At 37.1% G+C, this 23,796-nt stretch overlaps 1 protein-coding gene across 2 annotated transcripts; it reads right to left on the bottom strand.

The window, feature by feature from the left end:
- Nucleotides 1–121: 121 nt before the first annotated feature.
- On the bottom strand, nucleotides 122–23,245 carry PSMC6 (proteasome 26S subunit, ATPase 6). Of its 2 annotated transcripts, XM_058739069.1 has the most exons (14): nucleotides 23,091–23,245; nucleotides 21,773–21,852; nucleotides 21,646–21,685; nucleotides 21,343–21,395; nucleotides 19,166–19,233; nucleotides 18,817–18,931; nucleotides 15,342–15,429; nucleotides 13,470–13,531; nucleotides 13,259–13,382; nucleotides 12,606–12,667; nucleotides 10,137–10,257; nucleotides 9,926–10,006; nucleotides 4,737–4,808; nucleotides 122–914 (listed from the first exon to the last, which is right to left on the bottom strand). In XM_058739069.1, exons 1-14 carry the CDS (start codon nucleotides 23,215–23,217, stop codon nucleotides 796–798), a joined length of 1,212 nt encoding a protein of 403 aa, XP_058595052.1. In that variant the 5' UTR covers nucleotides 23,218–23,245; the 3' UTR covers nucleotides 122–795. The 2 variants fall into 2 exon arrangements, with proteins under 2 accessions (XP_058595052.1, XP_058595053.1); XM_058739070.1 differs by lacking the exon at nucleotides 21,773–21,852 and having other exon boundaries at nucleotides 23,091–23,232.
- Between the last annotated feature and the right edge of the window lie 551 nt (nucleotides 23,246–23,796).

The raw sequence follows: 23,796 nt of genomic DNA, 5'->3' as shown, positions 1-23,796 counted from the left end.
AATTTTAGTGTATGCAAAATTGTGTGTATGTACATCTGACTTTTTCTGGGAAGAGGGTCCACACCTTAATATTCTGAAAAGGGAACTATCATCTCACATAAATCAAGAAAACCAAGTCACATTTGTTAGCAAATATTACTTTTAATCAATCTAAAAAATGGTTATGGACATGCATGTACTATTTCAATTAGCTATCATACAGTCTAATCATAGGTGAAGAGTGAATAAAGACCTTCCATTATCAATATAGATATACACATCTATGCTTTATATAACAAGACGCTGTTAGGAACACTGAGTGTGTGTACGGTTTTAAAATTCAAAAGCCTGTAATCTAAAGAGAATTCATTTTGATTATTAAATAATTTACTAAAAGGACCATCATAAATGTAATCTTTAAAAAGACAAAAATATATGTAGGAGAACTAAAACGGATTTTATTCAACTTTTTAGGATGAGGAAAACAAATGATATAAGTCATAAGAAATGCTCTCATACTACGATTTCAAACTACTTTCAATGTTTTACAAAATGGTCACACAGCAAATACGAAAAGCTTCAACATACTCATAACTTTTGCTGCAATAAATGCAATATTAACAAACATACAAATTTCTTCTGTACCAATCTTAAAAGTAGAATTACTCAATTACTAATTTTTACAGTGTTATCCATACATATTTTTATTCATATGCTTTTAATGAGATCATTGCCAATACATACATTATTTTCCTTAACTTTATTTTTACATTAAGCCAGGATCTGTCATGCAGTCATCAAAAACCTTCCAGTAAATTACACAGGTTTGTAGTCCAATTTAGACTCTAGCTTCTTAGAATCAGCCACTTTTCTGACTGCTTTCATGAAGTCTTCCTGTACTACAAAATCATGATCAGCACGAATTGCAAACATACCTGTGGAGAACAGAACAACATGACTGCTATATATAACATGTAAATAATTTATTGTAAGAAAACTAAGAGGGAGTGGGCGAAATCGGTGAAGGTAGTCAAAAGGCACAAACTTCTAAGGATAAAATAAATCCTGAGGATGCAATATACGGCATGGTGACTATACTTAATAATATTGTAGTCTATATTTGAAATTGCTGAGAGTAGATCTTAAAAGTTCTCATCAAAGAAAAAAATACCTTGTTTACTCTATGTGGTGATAGATATTAACTAGATTTATTGTAGTGATCATTTACAATATATATATCAAATAATTATGTTGTACATCTGAAACTAATATTATTTGACAATTGTTATCTCAATAAAAAACAATAAAAAAAATTTTTTTCAGGAAAATTAAGTAATTTAATTCTGTGGAGTAAATGTGAAGGAGCCTAGATTTATTTTGGAAGTAAACACTACCCCATTATGGGGCTTGAACTCATGACCCCAAGATCGAGTCACACACTCCACTGACTGAGCCAGCCAGTTGCCCGTAGATTTACTACTTCTGAGCCAATAGTTCTAATTTATTAAAAACAACCATCATTGTTCAATTAATTTGCTTAGCTATATTGAGTATTATTTTCCAAACCAAAAGCAAGACAACAATGAGAAAACTATCTGGATATTTAAAATCTAACTCACACAGTCCTTGTATCTAATGACATTCCGAAAAAGCAAACTAAAGCCCTACTATCAATAAAACATACACATCTTAAGCAGTGGTTTCTTAACTCTACAGACAACAATTGCCTGGAAGGAAGGAACACGTGTATAATGTGGGAAAACACAAAACACCTTCAGTAATTTTGATAGCCTTTCCTTCTTAATAATCAAAAGCTTAAAGAATAGGAATTAAACAAAGTCAACATTGGGCTTTAAAAAATCAGTGACAATAACCACATAATTAAAATTTACCTTTTTTATGTACAAATTGATATTTTATATGAATTTCACACTCAAGTATCACAATTCAACTTTTTCAAGTTAATGATAAGTTACTTGTCAAATACTACTTGACATGGATATGGGTCCAAGATTTTGAGACAATCCCAATTTCATAAGCTCAAGCTGGTAAGTTATCACTATGTACTAATATTTTCATTGAAGATCTGCTTACATTTTCATTTATGTAAAATGAGTGCAATAGAAGATTTCAAGGGTTATTTTCTATCTTCCAAGATTTCTACCTAGTCTTGGAAATAGCCATTCTATGTTGTACTCAGAAATCAGGTGAATGGAAATTTCTAGTTTTTAATATTGAAGTTTTTTAAAACCTGTTTCGGAGGTGCCTGGGTGGCTCAGTTGGCTAAGTGTCCGACTCTTGATTTTGGCTCAGGTTATGATCTCACGGTTCATGGGATTGACCCCTGAATTGGGCTTGGGCTCTGTGCTGACAGTGCGAAGGCTGTTTGGGATTCTCTCTCTCCCTCCCTTCCCCTCTCTCTGCCCTCCCCAGCTCTCTCTGTGTCTCTCAAAATAAATAAATAAACTTTAAAATGAAATAAAATAAAAATAAAATAAGATATAAATAAAAATAAACAAAACAAAACAAAATAAAATAAAATAAAATAATAAAATAAAACCTGTTTTGAAGGCTACTTATTTTTCCAAACTTTGTGCATATGACTGTTTCCAAACCATTATTTAGTGAATGGCTGAGCCTGAGTTACATTCCAATCCAAAAAGGCTAATCTCAGGATGTGAATGGAAAAGACAACTATAACTGAATCAAGTTTATTTTACATTGCAGAAAGATGTTAACAAAAAAGGCTTAAAGTCTGATAATAAGAAAACCAAAGAATTTTAGTGTCTCCAAATATGAACACCCCAGGCCATTTAAAAAGCTAAGATTGTAATCTATGCCAAAGTTATAGCTCTTTACTGGAAATAGCTAAAATCATTTTTTTGTTTTGTTTTGGTTTTTTTTTTTTTAACGTTTATTTATTTTTGAGAGAGAGACAGAGCATGAACGGGGGAGGGTCACAGAGAGAGGGAGACACAGAATCTGAAACAGGCTCCAGGCTCTGAGCTGTCCGCACAGAGCCCGACACGGGGCTCGAACTCACGGACCGCGAGATCGTGACCTGAGCCGAAGTCGGACGCTTAACCGACCAAGCCACCCAGGCGCCCCTGTTTTGTTTTGTTTTAAGTAAGCTCTACGCCCAACATGGGGCTTGAACTTACCACCCTGAAGTCAACAATCACATGTTCTACCAACTCAGTCAGCCAGGCACCCCAGCCTAAAATGTTTTTACAATATGTGAAGTATACAAATTTCTAGCTGTAAGATAAGTAAGTACTAAGGATGTAATGTACAACATAAGGACTATAGCTAACATTGCTATATGATATATAAGAAAGTTAAGAGAGTAAATCCTAAGAGTTCTTATCACAGGAGAAAATATTTTTCCTTTTTTCTAACTGAATCTATATGAGAAGATAAATGTTAGCTGAACTTGTGGAAATCATTGCATAATATATGTAAACCAAACCATCATGCTGTACAACCTAAACTTATGCAGTGATATATGTCAATTATTTGTTGATAAAACTGAAAAAAAAAAGCAAAAAACAAATATAATTTGATGGTGCGAACCTTTAGGATTATGACATTGCTTTTGTTTAGATTCCAATTTCATCAAAGCAATATTCTAATAATTTGGTCCAGTGTAGATTTTGGAAAGACACTGTCATAAATTTTTCTAAATAGTTCAAGCTACATCCAAGTTTACCACTTAATGTGTTTTGTTTATTAGGAGGTCTTTGTGAGCATGATTTACTCTGATCTGTACTGAGTTTCTAAACCTGCAGATTTCTGATCCAGGTACTGAGTCACCATATACCCATGAAGATACTGCTATGGAGAAGCCATATCTGAGCAGCCTCTTTAAACTGTTACATTTATAAGAAATGCTAAAGGTGATATGAAAACAAGAGGAAATGACATATTGTAATACTTAAAAAAAAAAAAAAGGTTGTTCACCCACAACCTAGGAAAGTCAGTAACTATAAAAACTAGGGTAAAAATTAATTTTTTTTAATTTTAAGATTCTGTGTGGAGGACAAAGACTAAATGGCTCTATGTATGGTTTTAATGCCACCTGGTACCAGAAATAAAATTTTTAAAAACAGGATCACACAATCCATAGAGAAATCTGTATTAAAAAACTATTACATTTTATACAAGTTGCATGATCATAAAATTCATAAATCAATCTTACAAAGCTTACTGCTAAGACTAGTATCAGAAAACAAGTTATCCACTTTGCAGCAGATACTTCTGGTGCTAGCACAGTCTAATTTCAGCCACAGTTGTGGCAGACACTTCTGTACAGTCTCAGACTTACTTCAGGGGGCCAGTATGCTATCACATGCAAGTCTTTCCACATTCTGGTCTAAGGCATCTAGAAGTATAAAGGAGTTAACATCCCCAAGGGTAAATTATCATCCAGTGGGGGATGACAGCTGGTAAATAAATGCTCCAGTCTCCCATAGATCAGCCATTCTGTATGTTTGTCTGAGATGTCATCAAATCAAATCCCACCTGTCTATAGCAGCTACGTCAATGATGCACCCTTACAATAGCTTTCCCTCTTTCCATTGCACTTTCCTGTTCTCTCCTGCTTCCTGGAATCAGTTCCCCCTCCCTCACCCCCCGCAAAAAAACAAGTACCTAAATCCTCGCAAAGCCCAGGCTCTTCTTTTGGACAAATCCAAACACATTTTTAGCAAATTAAATAAATCAACATCAATAATAAAAACTGTACTTTAAACACATACCTGCTTCAGTACAAACATTTCTCAGGTCTGCTCCATTAAAGCCATCTGAAAGCTTCACAATTGCTTCATAATCTGTTTAGGAAAAAATACTGGAAATTAGTTTTAAAAAAATTTAGGCTTTTTCTTGATTTATGCCTATATAGAAAATTTAACTGCAGACCTTGCTTTGAATTTGACCAGCTAGGCATCATCTCTGTTGACATTCCTCCAAAATATTTAGCAAGTCCTCCACAATATTAACTACCAAAAATTATACTTCTATTAAGTAAACCAGCACCAAGCAGAAATAAACATGCTTTTGACATTTTAAAACCAAGAAATAGCATCAAGATCTGAAAGCATCTTAACCTGTTTCTATGCAATGAAACAATTATGCACATGTGAACTTAAGATATCTGTCAAGCCAGGAATCTTATAAAAACTGCAACCAGGGTACCTGGGTGGCTCAGTCAGTTAAGTGTCTGACTCTGACCCTGATCATGATCTCATGGTTCGTGAGTCAGAGCCCCACACTGGGCTCTGTGCTGACAGCTCAGAACTTGGACCTTGCTTTGGATTCTGTGTCTCCCTCTCTCTCTGCCCCTCCCCTGCTTGCTCTCTATCTCTCTCTCTTTCTCAAAAAAATAAATAAAAATTAACATAAAATTAAAAAAAAACTATAACCAAATCTTTAATTTGAATAAACCTAAGATATTCAAAATCAACTGTAACCACAATGGAATTTAGTCACATTAATATAAAATATACCAAAAACAAATATCACAAATAATTTTCACATTTTTATCATATTTAAAAAACATTTTTTATTTATTTTTTTTAATTTTTTTTTAACGTTTATTTATTTTTGAGACAGAGAGAGAGAGAGAGAGAGAGAGAGAGAGAGCGCGAGCATGAACGGGGGAGGGGCAGAGAGAGAGGGAGACACAGAATTGGAAGCAGGCTCCAGGCTCTGAGCCATCAGCCCAGAGCCCGACGCGGGGCTCGAACTCACGGACCGCGAGATCGTGACCTGAGCTGAAGTCGGACGCTTAACCGACTGAGCCACCCAGGGGCCCCTAAAAAACATTTTTTAATGTTTATTTATTTTTGAGAGAGAGAGAGAGAGAGAGAGAGAGAGAGAGAGAGAGACAGAGCACAAGTAGGGGAGGGGCAGAGAGAGAAGGAAACACAGAATCCGAAGCAGGCTCCAGGCTCTGAGCTGTCAGCACAGAGCCTGACGTGGGGCTTGAACCCATAAACCACGAGATCATGACCTGAGCTGAAATCAGATGCCTAACCAAGTGAGCCACCCAGGCGCCCCTCATATATTTTTATATAACTGTTTTAAATGGCTAGCTTTTCTGGTGTCTGTGCAAGCTCCAAGTGGTGAGGTATCAGATCTATGGTAATAGTAATGGTTAAGTGATCTTCTTAACCACATGACAGACTTGAAATGAAGAGCTGTTGGTTTGGAACAGCAGTTGTGGACTTGATATAGAATAAGGACAGAAATAAGAGACAGCGTGAGCTACTACAATGTAATTCTGATGAGACACCCTTTGCCAGGCAATCTAGAGTAGGTCAGTCTCTTTTTGAGATTAGATACTGATTAATTAATTTTCCCTCAGGTTCAAGTTCATATAACCTTCCTGAGAGCAGGGATTCCCAAGGTTAGCATAGTATCTGGTACCTAGCAAGAGCTCAGTATTGAAGAAACCTATAAATTGGCATCCCTAGTTAAGCTCAGTCTTTCTAGCTCAAAACTGTATTTACTTAAGCAATGAGAAAGTTGGTGAGAGGCAATAATCAACTATTTGTAACTATTTCTGGACCATTAACTTCTAAGGGTCTATAAAGCCGCCTGGTTTATATAGATTATACTAGAATCCCCTAGTCCAGGGGTCAGCAAATTTTCTGTAATGGGCCAGAAAGTAAATATTTTAGGCTTTGCAGGCCATATGGTCTCTGTCAAAACTATGCATTTCTGCTAATGCAGTGGAAAACCAGTCATAGACAATATATAAACAATTGGGAGTGGTTGTGTTACAATAAAACTTTATCTACAAAAAGAGGCATCAGATAGAATTTGGCCCACATCAATGGTTTGCTGACCTCCATCCTAGAATCCACTCTCTCACTATTGTAGCTAATTACTTTTTAACTTTTTCTCTGTCCTCAAATGTCTAGCAATACTTCCCCATCTTCACTCTGAACTTGCTTCCTATTTCACTGAGAAAATAAAGGCATTCAGAAGAAAAATGTTATAAATTTCTGCCATATTTCAGATACTGCCATCATCAGTATTTATTCTGCCTTCCCTCCGATCCTCACAAATGACAAGTCTATGCTCACAGACAGGGCCAACCTCTCTTCAAGGAAAGTGCATTATCAATTTCTCTCTCTCCTAGATTATTTGCATTAAGCACTAAAAAAGTGTTGTAAATTCTTCCATCTTAAATAAACTCTCCCAAATTTTCATTCACCTCCATTTCCACTACAGCTACATTTCTTCTCTTCTCTCTTTGCTGCAGAATTCCTTGAAACAAATGTCTAAAAACGATGCCTCTCTGTACAATCTCCTTGAAACTCATTTGAGGTAGGCTCTCTCTCTCTCTCACCACTCCAAACAAATTGCTTTGATAAGGTCACCAATTACCTCCACATAGTAAATCCAAAGATCCATTCTCAGAACTCTTTTTATCTGACTCACTGTCAGCATTTAACAGGGAATTACTCCCTCCTTGTATCAATTTCTTCATTTATCTTCCAAGACATCACCAGCTCCTGGTTTAACTTCCCTCTATGACTATACCTTCTCAGTCTCCTTTGATGGTCTTCATCTCAGTTTCTTAAAATTGGAATTAGCTCAGTTTTTTTTTTTTTTTTTAATGTTTCTTTATTTTTGAGAGAGAGAGAGCATGAGCAGGGGAGGGGCAGACAGAAGGGGATAGAGGATCTGAAGCAGGCTCTGTGCAGACAGCAGCCAGCCTGATGTGGTGCTTGAACTCACAAACCGTGAGATCATGACCTGAGCAAAAGCCAAACACTCAACCAACTGAGCCACCCAAGCATCCCTCAGCTCAGTTTTTGAACATCTTCTCTATCTACATTTACTTCCTTAGAAATCTCATCTCAAGACTTCAAAAAAAATTTTATGCTGTTATTATCCACAATTATATCTCCAGAATAGACCATCCCAATAAACTATTCATGCATATAGAATTACCAAGCAATGTCTTTATTTCAATCTCTAATTGGTGTCTCAGATTTAATATATTCAGAATCAAATTGTTTATTCTCCCTTTAAAACCTAATCTTTCCAGTCTCCCCCATTTTAAATGATGACAACTCCATCTTTCCAGTTGCATGAGTCAAAAACCTAAGTCTTCCTGGTTCTTCTCGTTACCTTACACCCCATAACTGATTCATTAGCAAGCCCTGTCACTTCTATTTTCAAAATATGTCCAGAATCTCATTATTGTAAGACTTTGCTACCACCTGAGACCACACCACCATCTTGTGCCTGGATTATCCAAATATCCTCCTAACTTATCCTCTTGTTTCTGTCTTTGCGCTTCTGTGTGCAACCAGAATGATCTTATTTAACATAAGTCAATTATAAAATATTTACAGATGATATGATATAATGCCTGAGACTTGCTTTTTAAAAATCCAGAAGGAAGGTAAGAAGAGGTGGAAGAGATCACAGATGAAACAAGATTTGCCAAGAGTTATTAATTATTAAAGCTGGGTGGGTGATGAGTACCTAGGGTTACAAGTTCATTATACTCTTATCTCCACTTCTATGTATTTCTAATTTTTACATTACAAAGTTAAAATAACAAACGTTAAGATCATAGCATTCCTCTGCTCACAATCTTCCAGTGACAAAAATAAAATAAAAGCCAAAGTTCCTACACAATGGCCTCAATAAGGCTCTACGCAATTTGATTCCCATTATTTCTATGATTTCACTTGCTACTACTATCCTGATTACACTGCCACAGACACCCTGGCCTCTTTGCTACTCCTGGAATGTTTCAGTCATATACCTGCCTCAAGTTCTTCCTCTTGCTGTTCCCTCTGCTTGATTTTCCCTTAAATATCTATACCTAGTTCCTTCACCTTTTTAGGTCATTGGTTGAAAATCACTTTCTTGGTTAGGCTTTCCTCTGCTTCCTCCTCTCCACCTCCATTTAAAAAGGTATATAGGGGCCCCTGGGTGGCTCAGTCGGTTAAACATCTGATTTCAGCTCAGGTCATGATCTCATAGTTTGTGGGTTCAACACCTGCATGGGGCTCTGTGCTGATAGCTCAGAGCCTGGAGCCTGCTTCAAATTCTGTGTCTCCCCCTCTCTCTGCCCTCCCCTGCTCACATTCTGTGTCTCTCAATAATAAATTTTTTTTAAAGTTAAAAATAAATAAATAAATGTATATAATCATGGGCGCATGGGTAGCTCAGTTGGTTAAGTGTCCGACTTTGGCTCAGGTCATGATCTCATAGTTCATGGGTTCAAGCCCCATATCGGGCTGTCTGCTGTCAGCGCAGAGCCCGCTTCGGACCCTGTACCCGCCCCCTACCCCCACACTGCCCCTTCCCCACTTGCACTCTCTCAAAAATAAATATACATTATGGGGTACCTGGGTGGCTCAGTCAGTTGAGTGCTCGACTTCAGTTCAGGTGACCATTTCACAGCTTGTGACTTTGAGCCCTTCATCAGGCTCTGTGCTGACAGCTCAGAGCCTGAAGCCTGCTTCAGATTCTTTCTCCCTCTCTCACTGCCCCTCCCCTGCTCACGCTGCTCTCGGTCTCTCTCTCTCTCTCTCAAATAAATAAACATTAAAAATAAATAAACATACATTTTAAAAAATGTAAATATTCATTCTGGCTCCTCACATTACCTATTTCCCTTTTCTTACTTTATATTTATCCATAGCACATATCACCGTCTAATATACCAAATATTTTACTGACTTTGTCTTTCCTGACAAGAATGTCTACATGGTAGGAATTTGTCATGTTTTGTTCACTGTTACATCCCCAGCACTTAAAATAATTCCTAGCATAAAGTTGATGCTCAACAAATATTAGCTGTTTTTAAGACATTTGCTGAGTTTAAGACCAGATTTGGTAGATTATCAGCAATATCCAATAGCAGTTTGCTTCACTTACCAAATGTAAATATACATAAAATAGGTTATTTCCTTACCTATTTCACCATGCTTTGTAATGGGACCTGCATGGATTTTCAATATATCTAATCTTGCTTGTTCATTTGGTAAATCAATATCTGAAAATAAAAAATTAAAATAAATTCTTTTGCAGTCAGGTTTTTTAAAGTAGGGAATGAGAAAGAGATATGGAAAGAGAAATGGGCATAAACAAAGAGAACAGACAGCAGGTAAAGAATTTTAACTCACGTATTTTTCTATCTAATCTTCCTGGACGAAGCAAAGCAGGATCCAGTGTATCCGGTCTGTTTGTAGCCATGATCATTTTAACTCTATGTAGAGTATCAAATCCATCCATTTGATTCAGTAACTAATATATTTATAAACAAAAATCATTGACAGACTTTTATAAAACATCCCAACCATTAAAAACTAAACCACACACAACTTTTATGTGTCTAATACCATAAAATATATTGTCTACAGATAGTATGCAATCTTCAGAATGACCATTTGATGGAGTATCTTTTCTTTCTCTTATAAAAGCATGTTTTCGGGGCGCCTGGGTGGCGCAGTCGGTTGGGCGTCCGACTTCAGCCAGGTCACGATCTCGCGGTCCGTGAGTTCGAGCCCCGCGTCAGGCTCTGGGCTGATGGCTCGGAGCCTGGAGCCTGTTTCCGATTCTGTGTCTCCCTCTCTCTCTGCCCCTCCCCCATTCATGCTCTGTCTCTCTCTGTCCCAAAAATAAATAAACGTTGAAAAATAAAATAAAAAAAATAAAAAATAAAAAAAAAAATAAAAGCATGTTTTCTAGCCTCATAGTTCCAAGACAGACTATTTAATTATGTACCTTGTTATAGCTATCAAAAAGGTTTAATAAATCTGAAGGCTTCCATCTAGTCAAGAGTTAAAAAACTAAACTATGTGGATCTAATTTCCAATATTCAAATTGTTTTCATAGTTCCTTTTAAAAATAAACACTATTAATAAAATCTAATGTATGTCTTAAGTTAGCCAAACATAAATTTACATTCATATAAGCAGATACAATGACATTTCTATAAGTCTGATAATAAATCTATTAAATAGCTTTTAAATAATTCTACTATATATAGAAATACTGAGACACTAAACATACTTCAATTCCTAAAAGGTTTTTTGAATAAATATTGAAACGCCTAACTGCATTCAACAAACTCGTTAAAATGCAGCTAGCATGGGGGCACCTGGGTGGCTCAGTCGGTTAAACATCCGGCTTTGGCTCAGGTCATGATCTCATAGCTCACGAGTTCGAGCCCCGTGTTGGGCTCTGTGGTGAAAACTAAGAGCCTGGAGCCTGCTTCGGATTCTGTCTCCCTCTCTCTATCCCTCCTAACTCACATTCTGTCCCTCTCTCTCTCTCTCAAAAATAAACATACATTTAAAAAAATTTTTTTTAAATAATAAAATACAGCTAGCATGAGGTGTCTGGGTGGCTCAATTGGTTAAGCATCTGACTTCGGCTCAGGTCATGATCTCGTGGTTTGTGGGTTTGAGCCCCACATTGGGCTCTGTGCTGATAGCTCAGAGGCTGGAGCTTGCTTTGAATTCTGTGTCTCCCTCTCTCTGCCCTTCTGCTCATGTTCTGTCTGTCTCAAAAATAAATACACATTAAGAAAAAATTTTTTAAATATAGCTAGCTTAACAATATGTCTATTTCTTTTCCAAAATATCTGTTAGCTAACAACACATCAGTTACCTGAATAAGACTAGCATCTGTGTTGTCTTAAAATACCTCAATTTAAGGTTTCTAAGAGAATCTATTACTAACTTGAAAATACTGTATATATTCTAAGCAGATCATTATAATTTACAAAAAGCAATTTTCAAATACTCCTACTGAGGTAGAATTTGGCACTGTATTACCTATGCTACCTAGCTTGTCTTTGTAGACGTTGAAAAACGTGTTTGGGATCTTGCCATCGCTTTCACAGAATTTGGAATGGGGAAAGGCTATATGTACGTTCTAATATTCCATCATCCATCTTCTTCAATTATCAAAACTATTTTAGTTTCTTCTTATTCTCAGCAATAAAGCAAGAGAGGAAAGTATTAGTGATTTTTAGAGCAGCCTCATTCATAACTCATTTATTGCCACCAGTTTTAATATGTCCATTTCTCATAAGACATCTTAACAAAACTAGCACAAGATCGTGTTCACAGAATGTGAATTATCAGAAGAACAATATACAATTTAAGTATCTGAATGGTTGGGGCACCTGGGTGGCTTAGCCGGTTAAGCTCCCGACTTCATGATCTCAGTTCATGAGTTCAAGCCCCACATTGGGCTCTGTGCTGACAGCTTAGAGCCTGGAGCCTGCTTCGAATTCTGTGTCTCCCTCTCTCTCTGCCCCTCCCCGGCTCGCACTCTGTCCTCTCTCTCAAAAGTAAATAAACATTAAAAAAAAATTTAAACATCTAAATGGTTGGTCTGTTCAAAATACATGGAATTATATAGCTGTACATCAAATGGAATTTTGTAGATACCCCTATTATTTTCTGGTGGATATTTTCTTACTAGAGATTGTGGTAGAGAAATGTGTTTATTCCAGATCAGATTTTCAAATTTCATACTTAAGTGTGTTCTTCATTTAAACAATTGTACATATTTTGCCCTTCCAATACCCATGTTTTCATATATACATACAGGCTTCTTTTTAAACCTTTACCAAGTATTACCTCCATTAAAGTTCTCTGAATCTCTCTATCAGCTGAAGTACCCTCAGAAAACCGACGACCACCTAAAATAATGATATGGAAAATCATGCATTACTCTTTTCCTCTACAATCATCATTTAACAAAAGAATGATAATGTCTGGAGTTAAAAACATGAAGATTAAGAATTAAATAGTAAAAATCACACTGACAAAGTTAGAATTGATTTTGGTATGACATGTCTCATTTTGTCAATGTCAAAATTAAACTTCTTTAAGAATTCTTTTTTAGGAGTGCCTGGGTGGCTCAGTCAGTTAAGCATCCGACTTCGGCTCAGGTCATCATCTCATAGTTCGTGAGTTCGAGCCCCGCATGGGGCTCTGTGCTGACAGCTTAGAGCCTGAAGCCTGCTTCAAATTCTATGTCTCCCTCTCTCTGCTCCTCCCCTGCTCATGCTCTCTCTCTCTCTGCTTCAAAAATAAATAAAAACATTAAGAAAAAATTAAAAAAAAAAAAGAATTTAAAGTAAGAGTCAATTCATTTTGCTACTTCATACAAATTACAATTAGAGGTAAAGCTGGTGGGGGCAGGAAGAGGAATTCCTTTCATTTTTTAAAAATTTTCCAACACTTTCAAGAAAAGTTTAAAATAAATTTTAAAAAGTGTTAATTCTTACCAATAGCATCTATTTCATCCATAAAAATGATGCATGGTTGATGATCCCTGGCATAATTAAACATTTCTCTGATCAAACGAGCACTTTCACCAATGTACTTGTCTACAATAGAACTAGATACAACCTGATTAAGGAAAAAACATTAAGGTAAACATAAAACAATTCAAATAAAATTTAATCTCAACAGCTACAAAAAGAATCTTTCCTTTACCTTTAAGAAGTTGCAGTCCAGCTGGCTAGCAACAGCTCTTGCCAAAAGTGTTTTTCCTGTACCTAAAATGACAAAAGAAGTCCTAAATAGATGGAAAGCAAAAGAAATTCTCAAAAGCCTTTTAAGAATGTTATCCTTCAGATAGTAAATTTTGCAAAATGAATGCTAAATCCTAAAGAGAATTTCCATTTAAAATTCTAAAGCACTTCTACTCTCAATATTAAAATTTTAAATTTTATTCAAAACATCTCTTGTAATTCTAAGCATACTGAATACTTATATTCAAACATATCTCAACCCCTATTTACAGGCACTATAATAGAAGCCTTTTATGTTACCTGATAATCCATTGGTCTATCCTGCACAATGAATGGATCTTTTACCTATGCATATTGTAACATCAAATATTGCTTATTTGGAAACTATTGGTTCAGTGAGTTATGAAAATCTTCCACATGTTGGCATTTTTTAATGTACAATTATTTAAAAATCACATTTGTGAATATCACCCATCTCATCTCCTAAGTATTAGCATTAGAAAGTTGTCAGATGTAAGTTTTCAAAAACTAATTTTGGTTGAAAGCTCAACTTTTTCTCACTGGTTACAGACAGCGTTAGTTGTTTTAACATAACAGGCTAACTTAATTCATTTTTGAAAAATGTTTGCCAGATAAGCAATGACCAGTCTGAATAACCAATAACCAGCCTGACAATGACAGAAATGTCTGTAAATCATGTTTGAAAGACAAAATGATATTCCATGAAGGGTGCCTGGGTGGCTCAGTCAGTTAAGCGGCCAACTTCGGCTCGGGTCATGATCTCGGTACGTGAGTTCAAATTCTGCATCAAGCTCTTTGTTGTCTGTGTAAAGTCTGCTTCATATCCTCTGTCCCCCTCTATCTCTGCCCTTCCCCCGCTCTCACTCTCTCCCTCTCTCACACAAAAATAAACATTAAAAAAAAAATTATATTCCAGGGGCTCCTGGGTGGCTCAGTCAGTTAAGCGTCTGACTTTGGCTCAGGTCATGATCTCATGGTTCATGAGTTTGAGCCCCACATCGGGCTCTGTGCTGACAGCTCAGAGCGTGGAGACTGCTTCAGATTCTGTGTCTCCCTCCCTCTCTCCCCCACTTCTGCTTGTTCTGTCTCTCAAAAAAAAATGAACAGTAAAAAAAATATATATTTTAATTATATTCCATGAAAAGCAGCTAATTCAGCTGGCAACTCACATAACTGCACAAGTGCTTTTCCTAGACATAACTGCTCTATCCATTACATAACAAAAGTGCTTTGCACAGATTTTCCATTTCATCACATAGGATACAAAACATTATTCAAAGATCAGGATTTAATAAAAATAATTTCTACTGCTTCGATAAGGACATTTTAAAGTAAAACTCCTATTTTTGTTTTGTTTCATACTACAAGTGTGAGCAGTCAATAACACAATGACTACTAGTACCACTTCATGCCACTGACTTAACTGATTCATGCTATGGCATGAGCAATTTTACCCACATTGTTTTTGCATCACCAGCGCAGAAGTAAACACTGTGAAAATGGCAACTAATGTCTTAGTATTATCAAAGTAAGGTCTGACCTTGCAGACTCCTTGAAAGTGTCTCGGGAACAGCCAGAGGTCTGTGAACCACACAGGACCAATGCACTAGAATCATACAGCATGTTAAGATGCATATCCTATGAGGCACAAGAAGACTAAGCACACCTGAGAGAACAGCAGACACACATCTCCTATACCTTCCCCACTATGAATAGAATGGAGGTTGTAATAGCTCACTTTAAATTTTCACCTTACTTTTTTATTCCTTCATTCATTCATTTATTAGTAGGTCAGACATAATTCAACACTAACCTGGTGGTCCATATAACAAACAGCCTTTTGGAGGTATTATTCCCACACGCTGGAATAATTCTGGGTTTGTCAGAGGTAATTCTATCACCTAGAAAAGAAGTTGCATGTTTCTTAAAAAGTCAGTAAAGATTTGATGAACTTTAAAATACTTCAAGTAAAATATCAGCACAATTAGGTGTACATATTGTAATTCATAATAGATCTAGAATTCTATGCTATGTAAAGCTATTTTTTTAAGTTTGTTTATTTATTTTGAGAGAGAGAGAACATGTGCATGTGTGGGAGGGGCAGAGAGAGAGAGGTAGAGAGAATTCCAAGCAGGCTCCACACTGTCAGTGCAGAGCCTGATTTGAGACTTGATCTCACAAACTGAGATCATGATCTGAGCCAAAATCAAAAGTGAGATGCTTAATTAACTGAACCACCCAGGAACCCCTATAAAGATATTTGTATTAGAGATTCTTCTTCAGGTAGATTTAAGAAAAAATTTTTATGTAAAAATCAATTTAAAAGCCTGTAGTAGTTATTTTAACAAACTACACACTTAACTAAAGAGATGGTTACACAGACATAATTTGTCAAAACACATTTGAATTATATACTTAAAAAGTATGTGCATTTTAGGGGCACATGGGTGGCTCGGTCAGTAAGCGTCCAACTCTTGACTTTGGGTCAGGTCATGTTCTCACAGTTCGTGAGTTCGATCCAGCTGTCTGCGCATAGCCTGCTTAGGCTTCTCTCTCTGCCCCTCCCCAACTCATGTGCGTGCGTATACATGCTCTGTCTCAAAATAAATAAATAAACTTTTAAAAACATCTGCAGGGGCACATGAGTGGCTCAGTCAGTTAAATGTCCAACTTTGGTTTCAGCTCAGGTCGTGATTTCACTGTTCGTGAGTTAGAGCCCTGCATCAAGCTCTCCAGCTGACAGTGCAGGGCCTGCCTGGGATTCTCTCCCTCCTTCCCTGTCCCTCTCTTGTTCACACATGCACGCTGCTGCTCTCTCTCAAAATAAATAAACTTCACAAAAAAATACTGTGCATTTTACTGAATGTAAATCACACCTCAATGAAAAATCATAATACAAAAAAAATGAGGTAAGCAAAAAAGATCTATATTATTTTGCATTTGGGAATGCAACACAAAATAATTATGAAATGAAGAAATTTAGTAAGTTAGAACGGCAATTAGGGGAAAAGGCATAAAAAATTTTCATATGTTGTCATTTTGTCATAGCAGCCTTAAAGGAACCATATATTAAGGCCGCCTAGCTGGCTCAGTTGGGACAGCACGTGACTCTTGATCTCAGGGTCATGAGTTCAATCTCCATGACAGGTATAGAGATTAGAAAAGTAAATAAATTAATTTTTTAAAAAAAGAACCATATAGTCTGCTCTCAATATCTTACTAAGACTGATTTAAGGAAAGAAAGCTGGAGAATAATTGAGGGTTTGATGCCCAGCTTAAACTCTTTATAGTACCGTAACTTGAGACATAAGCTTCTACTGAATAGTTGTGTTCATGAAGTGTGACTAAGCAAAAAGTGTAAGAATCCATATTCTTAGTGTCTGCAGATGGAAAAGTACTACATGTGCATGTTTTGTGGATTATGTATGTGTATGTTTTTGTATGAGAGAGACAGAGAGAGAGACATTCTTTCTGCTCCTATGGCTGATGTAGCAAATCACTGTCAAAGACAAGATTTCATAGTTCCATGAAGCACTTGCACTTCCTGTTGCCCTTTCATTAACCACAAAGTGAGAAGAATAGACTTTTATTTAGAATTAGGCTAGTGCTTCCTCAAGTATGGTCAAAAATAATTTGGATTCAGGGAGCCTGGGTGGCTCAGTTGGTTGTGTCCGACTTCAGCTCAGGTCATGATCCCATGGTTCATGGGTTCAACTCCTGCATTGGGCTCTGTGGTAACAGCGCAGAGCCTGGAGCCTGCTTCAGATTCTCTCTCTCCCTCTCTCTCTGCCCCTCCCTTGCTCATGATCTGTCTCTCCCTCTGTCTCAAAAATAAATAAACATTTTTTTAAAAATAAGGAAGAAGAAGGAGAAGAAGGAGGAGGAAGAGGAGGAGAATAATTTGCTTTCACAGTCACCTGGAATGCTTAAATGCTAATTCTTGAGTTCCACCCCCAATCTACTGTATCAATATCATGCAGAGGGCCTAGGAATCTGTATCTTTAATAAGAGTTCCAGAAAACTTAATATGCTGATATCTGAAAACTACTGGCTTAAGGCTTAAATCAGATGATGTAAGCTATACCAACTATCCTCATTCATTCCTACATATTGCCATCATAAATTAGGATGAAACCAATGGGACAATGTAATTTGCTTTTAAAGAGAATTGTTAAGGGGAGCTTGGGTGGCTCAGTCAGTTAAGCATCTGACTTCAGCTCAGGTCATGATCTCACAGTTCGTGGGTTCAAGCCCCCATCAGGCTCTGTGCTAACAGTTCAGAGCCTGGAGCCTGCTTCAGATTCTGTGTCTCCCTCTCTCTGCCCCTCTCCTATTCTCTGTCTCTCTCTCTCAAAAATAAATAAACATTAAAAAAAATTTTAAAGAGAATTGTTAAGAAGTTATCTGTGGGGCACCTCAGTGACTCAGTCAGTTAAGTGTCCGAATCTTGACACCTCAGGTCATAATCTCAAGGTCCATGAGATCGAGCTCTGCGTCAGGCTCTGTGCTGACAGAGCAGAGCCTGCTTGGGATTCTTCTCTTTCTCTGTCCCTCCCCTCTCAAAACAAACAAACAAACAAACAAACAAACAAACAAAAAAGCCATCTGTGCCATGAAGCAAGGCAATCCTGATTTGATACGAAGAGCTTAAAAGGGTTATGTCACCCTAAGGCCAATATTTTTCTTAAATGGCAGCAAACAGCTTTATCAAAATAACATGTTTAAGGTACAGGAAGCCTGGCTGGCTCAGTTTGTGGAGCATGAGACTCTTTGTCTCGGGGTTTTGAATTCAAGCCCCACATTGGGTATGGAGATTACTTTAAAAAAATTGTTTTGACATCTTAAAAAAATGTATTTAAGGTACAGGTAACTGACTTTAAGGATGGGAAGCTAATATTAGTAGGGTTATGGGAAAATCTGTATTATACACGTTATCTATATATGCTCTGATCCCAGCAACCTACGATAATCAAAACCACAGATAGCATGGGCATTGGATTTATATCAATTATTAGCTTTTTTTTTTTTTTTTTTTTGGTCACAAAAAGAGCAGAGTTTTTCCAACACCAAATTATCTCCAAATCAACAATACCTATAATTTTTTTAATACCTATAATTTTCAGAGCTAGAAATTCAGTGCTATTTTTCTCTCAGCAAGAATATTAAATGTATAATATTCAGTAACCACTATTGGACAAAGTAATCTTTCATTTTCTTTCTCCCTTTGGGTATCATAAAACCAGTACTATTTGTTAATAAGTTCAGAGAACAAAGTGTCCACTACCAACCTCTCTCAATTCCCGAATCTGTTCTGATAGTCCTCCAATCTCAGAATAAGAAACATTCCCAGGGTCCTCATGAGACATGTTGTAGACCAGTGGATCCACCTCTCTTGGCAAATATCTAAAATGATAAGGTGTGTATTTTTCTTTTACAAGATGTATTTTCTCTCAGCCTACAGAGTATAAATTACTTGCTAATGTAAGCATATATAGATGATCTTATAAAAATGTGTTTACATTAATTAGAAACTAGTAAAAGGGAAAAAGTGGCAAAATATTCAGTGATCTCAAGAAGCATATACTATGCATAAAAACTTCTCTCTTGTGAAAGGAAAAGGTAGAATAAGAAACCTACCTCATGATAGTTAGTGTAGTCATATCCAAAGCAACTCTTGTTCCTGGCTTCAGCTTACTTTTGTCAAGCTAATTTTATAAAACAAAAAGTGTTACATAAACACTTAAAAGGGGAAATACTACTTTAAAAAGAAAAAGCACAATATTTAGAAGCCACATAATCACTTTCAGTCTTCAGAGAGAACACTAATATTAGATTATAAACACCATGCCAACAGAAGGGCTTGTAAAAGTAATAATTCAAAGTTACTTGCTTTAAAAAAATAATGCCCTTTATGCAACCTCAGCGTGAAATGTGAAATCACTAATATACAAAGTTTGTGGTGGAAAATGCCTTGCTTTTAAAGAAAAAAATGGATATTTTTATTTTACTTCCAAAGTCTATTTTCATAGTTTATTTTGATTCAGGCACTATAATATAGTGACTTTGGCAATTTGTAGGTGAATATTTTGGGGTAAGGAAAGGGAAGCACTTTAAAGGTGTGCTCTTTATTTTTTTCTTTTAAAATCTATTTTATTTTTTATTAAATAAATTTGTCATATAACACTATGTAAGTTTAAGGTATACGGTGTTACTCTGATATATTTATATATGGTAATATGCCCTTTAGATTTATCTTAAAAACTACAGCTTTGGGGAAGAACATGTTACTTGACTATAGGAGAAATATACTCATTTTGTACCCCTTTAGAGGTTTTTATTAAAATGCTAAAAACAAAAACAAAAAACCCCAGAACCATCATTCATGCTTTTGCCACATGCCAGATACCATGCTACATAAATTATATATTAGGCTGAATCATACTAAACAACTTACTGGCATACTTAGGCAGGGTAACTTATTTGGCTAGAATTAGATAGAGACTATCCAACAGATTCACCTCACACTCAGGGTGTTACCTTTCCAAAATTAAGTTATTTTTTGATAGTTCAAAAAACAACTTGCCAATACAATTTCAGAATACAGATTACTACTTTTCACAGGATTTTGCAAAGAACTCTAAGTTCAGGATTTAGTGCCAAGTAAAATGAAGTGGAGATAGGCAAAAATACTAGTTTTAATATAATGGATTGAACTTTAAAAAGTTGCTAGTGGGGCGCCTGGCTGGCTCACTTGCATGGTGCAAGTTGCATGGGTGGAGCATGCAACTCTTGCTCTCAGGGTTGTAAGTTGGAGCCCCACCTTGGGGGTGGAGATTACTTAAAAATAAAATCTTGAAAAAAAAAAAAGTTGCTAATAAGTGAGGTACTTAAAAAAAAGAGCCGAACAAAAATCAACGTAAATCTATTTCAACATTTATATCTACAGAGAATACAGACTCAGGCTTTTCTAAGATTTTCCAGTTTTCAAATACTCTTGCCCTCATACAACCATGAAATATCTTAGAAATACCAACTCTTGGAATCCAGAAGGCCCTGTAAGGGACATAAAATCTTTTGTCAGACTAGACATTTAATATTTTGATTTAGAAAATGTCTTCCCATTTATATGCTAGGCACAATGCTAGAATAAGATTTAGTCCCTGTGTTATATTCTACTCTACAGTCATGTTGTATCAATGTTTTCAAACATGAACCTGATATGACAAATACTCACAAAAAGTTCTTTCAATGAATTTATAAGAATGTTTTAAGGATCCTTCCTGAAGAATAGGATAGCACATAAATTGGCCTCAGAGGCTACTAAATTATTTAAAGCCATTTGTTGGCATTTTTGAATGCCAACATGTATTCTGAAAATGAAATTGGCAGTTATTTCAATTTGCCTATTCTAATCTAAATGAAGGCATACCAAATCACCAAATCAACTCAGGCTACAGCAAAGTCTTTGAGTAACATTTCCGAATGTTTAAATATAAGACATAAGTAATTAATAAGGTCTAAGTCTCTTCAAAAAAGATATTAAAATAAAATGACCTGAGATATTTTCCAGTTCCAAAATTCTTAGATTTCTAAATATGTAGAGTTGACTGACACAATGTGATAAGTGTAGAAAGTAGAGAATACCAGGAGTCAATGCCCATAGTTTGAGATCAAGTTTTGTTAGTTATATCTGGACAAATCACCTTTAGGAGTTACGGGCATAATGCCTGACCTGCTTACCTCAAGAATTAAATAACATATATACAAAAGCACTTTTATCAATTATAAAGCACTATACAAATGTAAAATGTTACCTGTCGACGACAACCCACAACATATCGTGGTCCATTTGTGGCTTTAACAATGACTAGAGGAAGAGAATGAAAGGACAAATTGAAAAATAGAAAGTAAAAAATAAATACATCCACATTGATGGCAGGTTGAGTTTTATTCCTGTCCTCCAAGAAGGTAATAGTTGAAAGAAAATTTAAGTCTATGCAAGAATATCATCTCCCTTCATTACTGTCATTAAAATAATAAGCATTTCAAAAGTTCATGGTGGGAGAAAGGAGAGTCCACTCTTTTTTCTTTACTATTTAACAGTCCAATCCACTTACATTTTTCTTCAGTTAGTTGCTTAAGTACTTCACCTACAATCTGAGAAAGAAAAAAAAGCATTACTTTTTGCCAATAACAAAAAAACAAATTACCATCACTCCCTACACCCCAAACTCCATTACCTACCTGCCCAACACTTTGTAGGGCCTTCAGATCATTTTCAGACTTTTCATACTGCTTGGTAAGTTCTTTTAATTGTTCCCTTACTGAAATAATATAATTTGAACATTTTTAATTAAACAATAATCTTAGTGAGTTTAAGTCACTAAGTATTACTTTATTTATTTAAGTTTGTTTCAGTCTATTTCACCTTACATATAATTTATATCCACTAACTGAAACCACAAAAGAAATAATTCCATTTGCAGAGGACATTTTTAAAAATGAAATCTTACAGTTTTTTTTTTTTTAATTTTTATTCATTTTTGAGAGACAGAGAGTGTGAGCGGGGGGAGGGGCAGAGAGAGAGAGGGAGAAACAGAATCCAAAGCAGGCTCCAGGCTCTGAGCTGTCAGCACAGAGGCCAACGCGGGGCTCGAACTCACGAGCTAGGAGATCATGACCTGAGACAAAGTTGGAGGCTTAACCTACTGAGCCAACCAGGCTCCCCGAAATGTTACAGTTTAAAAGCACCATATTTTTATTTTCTTGATTGGCAATACTTATTCAAGCACATTCGTAACATTGTTACATTGTTAACAGATATTGACACTGACACTTCTGGATTTGCGACTACTAATCCAAATGATAAAAGAGACCCTTCCTCATCTCTTCAGCCACCTACACGGATTAATACTCTATGGCTTTCCACCCTAAATAAGGTCAACAGGTGCAGTGACCCACAGAATTATATGGTTATGGTCTTTCTTCATTTAATCAAACCATCTGGCTTTTCAGTGAAAGTGCACTACGAAAATACGCAAGCGCCCTTTTAGTTCAGGAGGCAAGAGAAACTTGTGTGCCTGATGGAGTACAACTCAAAATACGAGGAAAGACGAGGAGGGTTATTATGTCCCACCGATGGGCTCCGCTCCGGCTTTCCATCCCAATAACAAGCCATCACCTCGAGTCTCACTTCTTGCTTGAGCTTCCATGACTCAAGCCTCCGTTCTGGGTCCCAGGACTCATCTACACCCCCCTTCTTGCACCCCAACCTGGCAAACATCCCTGGCCCACTTCTTTCCCATTCCTTCTCTAGTCTTCTTCCACTTCCATCTCAGAAATAGGGATGTTCTCTCTGTCACCTGGACCAGAGTGGGCCATTTCTACTGCTCAAGAGGCTGTACTTCCCAACCTCAGGGCCGGATGACAAAGCGCCTTGTCCCTGGACCGAGGCCTTCCTACCCCCGGAGCTCGGTTGCCGGGCTCGGCCAAGGGCCTCTGCTTTGTGAGAGACACATGCAGGTCCAGGCATAGGACTGTATGTTAAGAAAGATGCACTCACACTCCTTGAGACGGCCGTCGATCTCCTTGTGCTCCAGCAGCTTCTTGCGGTAGTCCTGAAGCGCCTTATCTCTAGGGTCCGCCATGATGAGAAGCCGTCGCTCATAGGGGATGCCGGGAATGGCCATGGCCGCCCGGGCGGGGGAAGGGGCGGGGCGAGGGCGGAAAGCCTCCGGGAGGGGGGCGTATTCGTGGGCGACCACGCCCCTTCCGGTTGGCCCCGCCTCTCTACTCCACATCTCCCACTTCTGCGTCTCAGTTCACCTAGGGCGCCGGCGTGCGCTGAAGGAGGCCTCCAGCGACACCGTCCCCTGCAGGTCGAGCTGGGTAAAGCAGGAAGGTGTTGTCCGTCCCCTGAGAGGCCTCGATATTGTGAGACCACTGCTCTCCTGGAACCACCAAAGACTTTGTGATACACTGAGATGGCAGTGAAGTAGGCAATGTGCAATCTCTGTATCAGGATAGACTATCAGGATAACACAGATAGCCTATTGGTGGTAACACGGTTCCTGCAGGAACAGAAGGAGTAGGCTATTTTATTCATTCATTCAGTGAATGAGGTACTAAGGATAAGATCTGAAAAAATAATTTCAGAGTGTAATAAATACTATGATGGAAATAAAACATGGCGATGTTATACAGTAAGGTGAGGAGAACTAATTTAGAAGAACATCTGAGATAAGGAGCCAGCCATGCAACAAACTGGA

This window comes from Neofelis nebulosa, chromosome 7 (genome assembly GCF_028018385.1).
Source record: "Neofelis nebulosa isolate mNeoNeb1 chromosome 7, mNeoNeb1.pri, whole genome shotgun sequence".
Lineage (NCBI taxonomy): Eukaryota > Metazoa > Chordata > Mammalia > Carnivora > Felidae > Neofelis > Neofelis nebulosa.
This window is presented reverse-complemented; position numbering and strand designations above follow the sequence as displayed.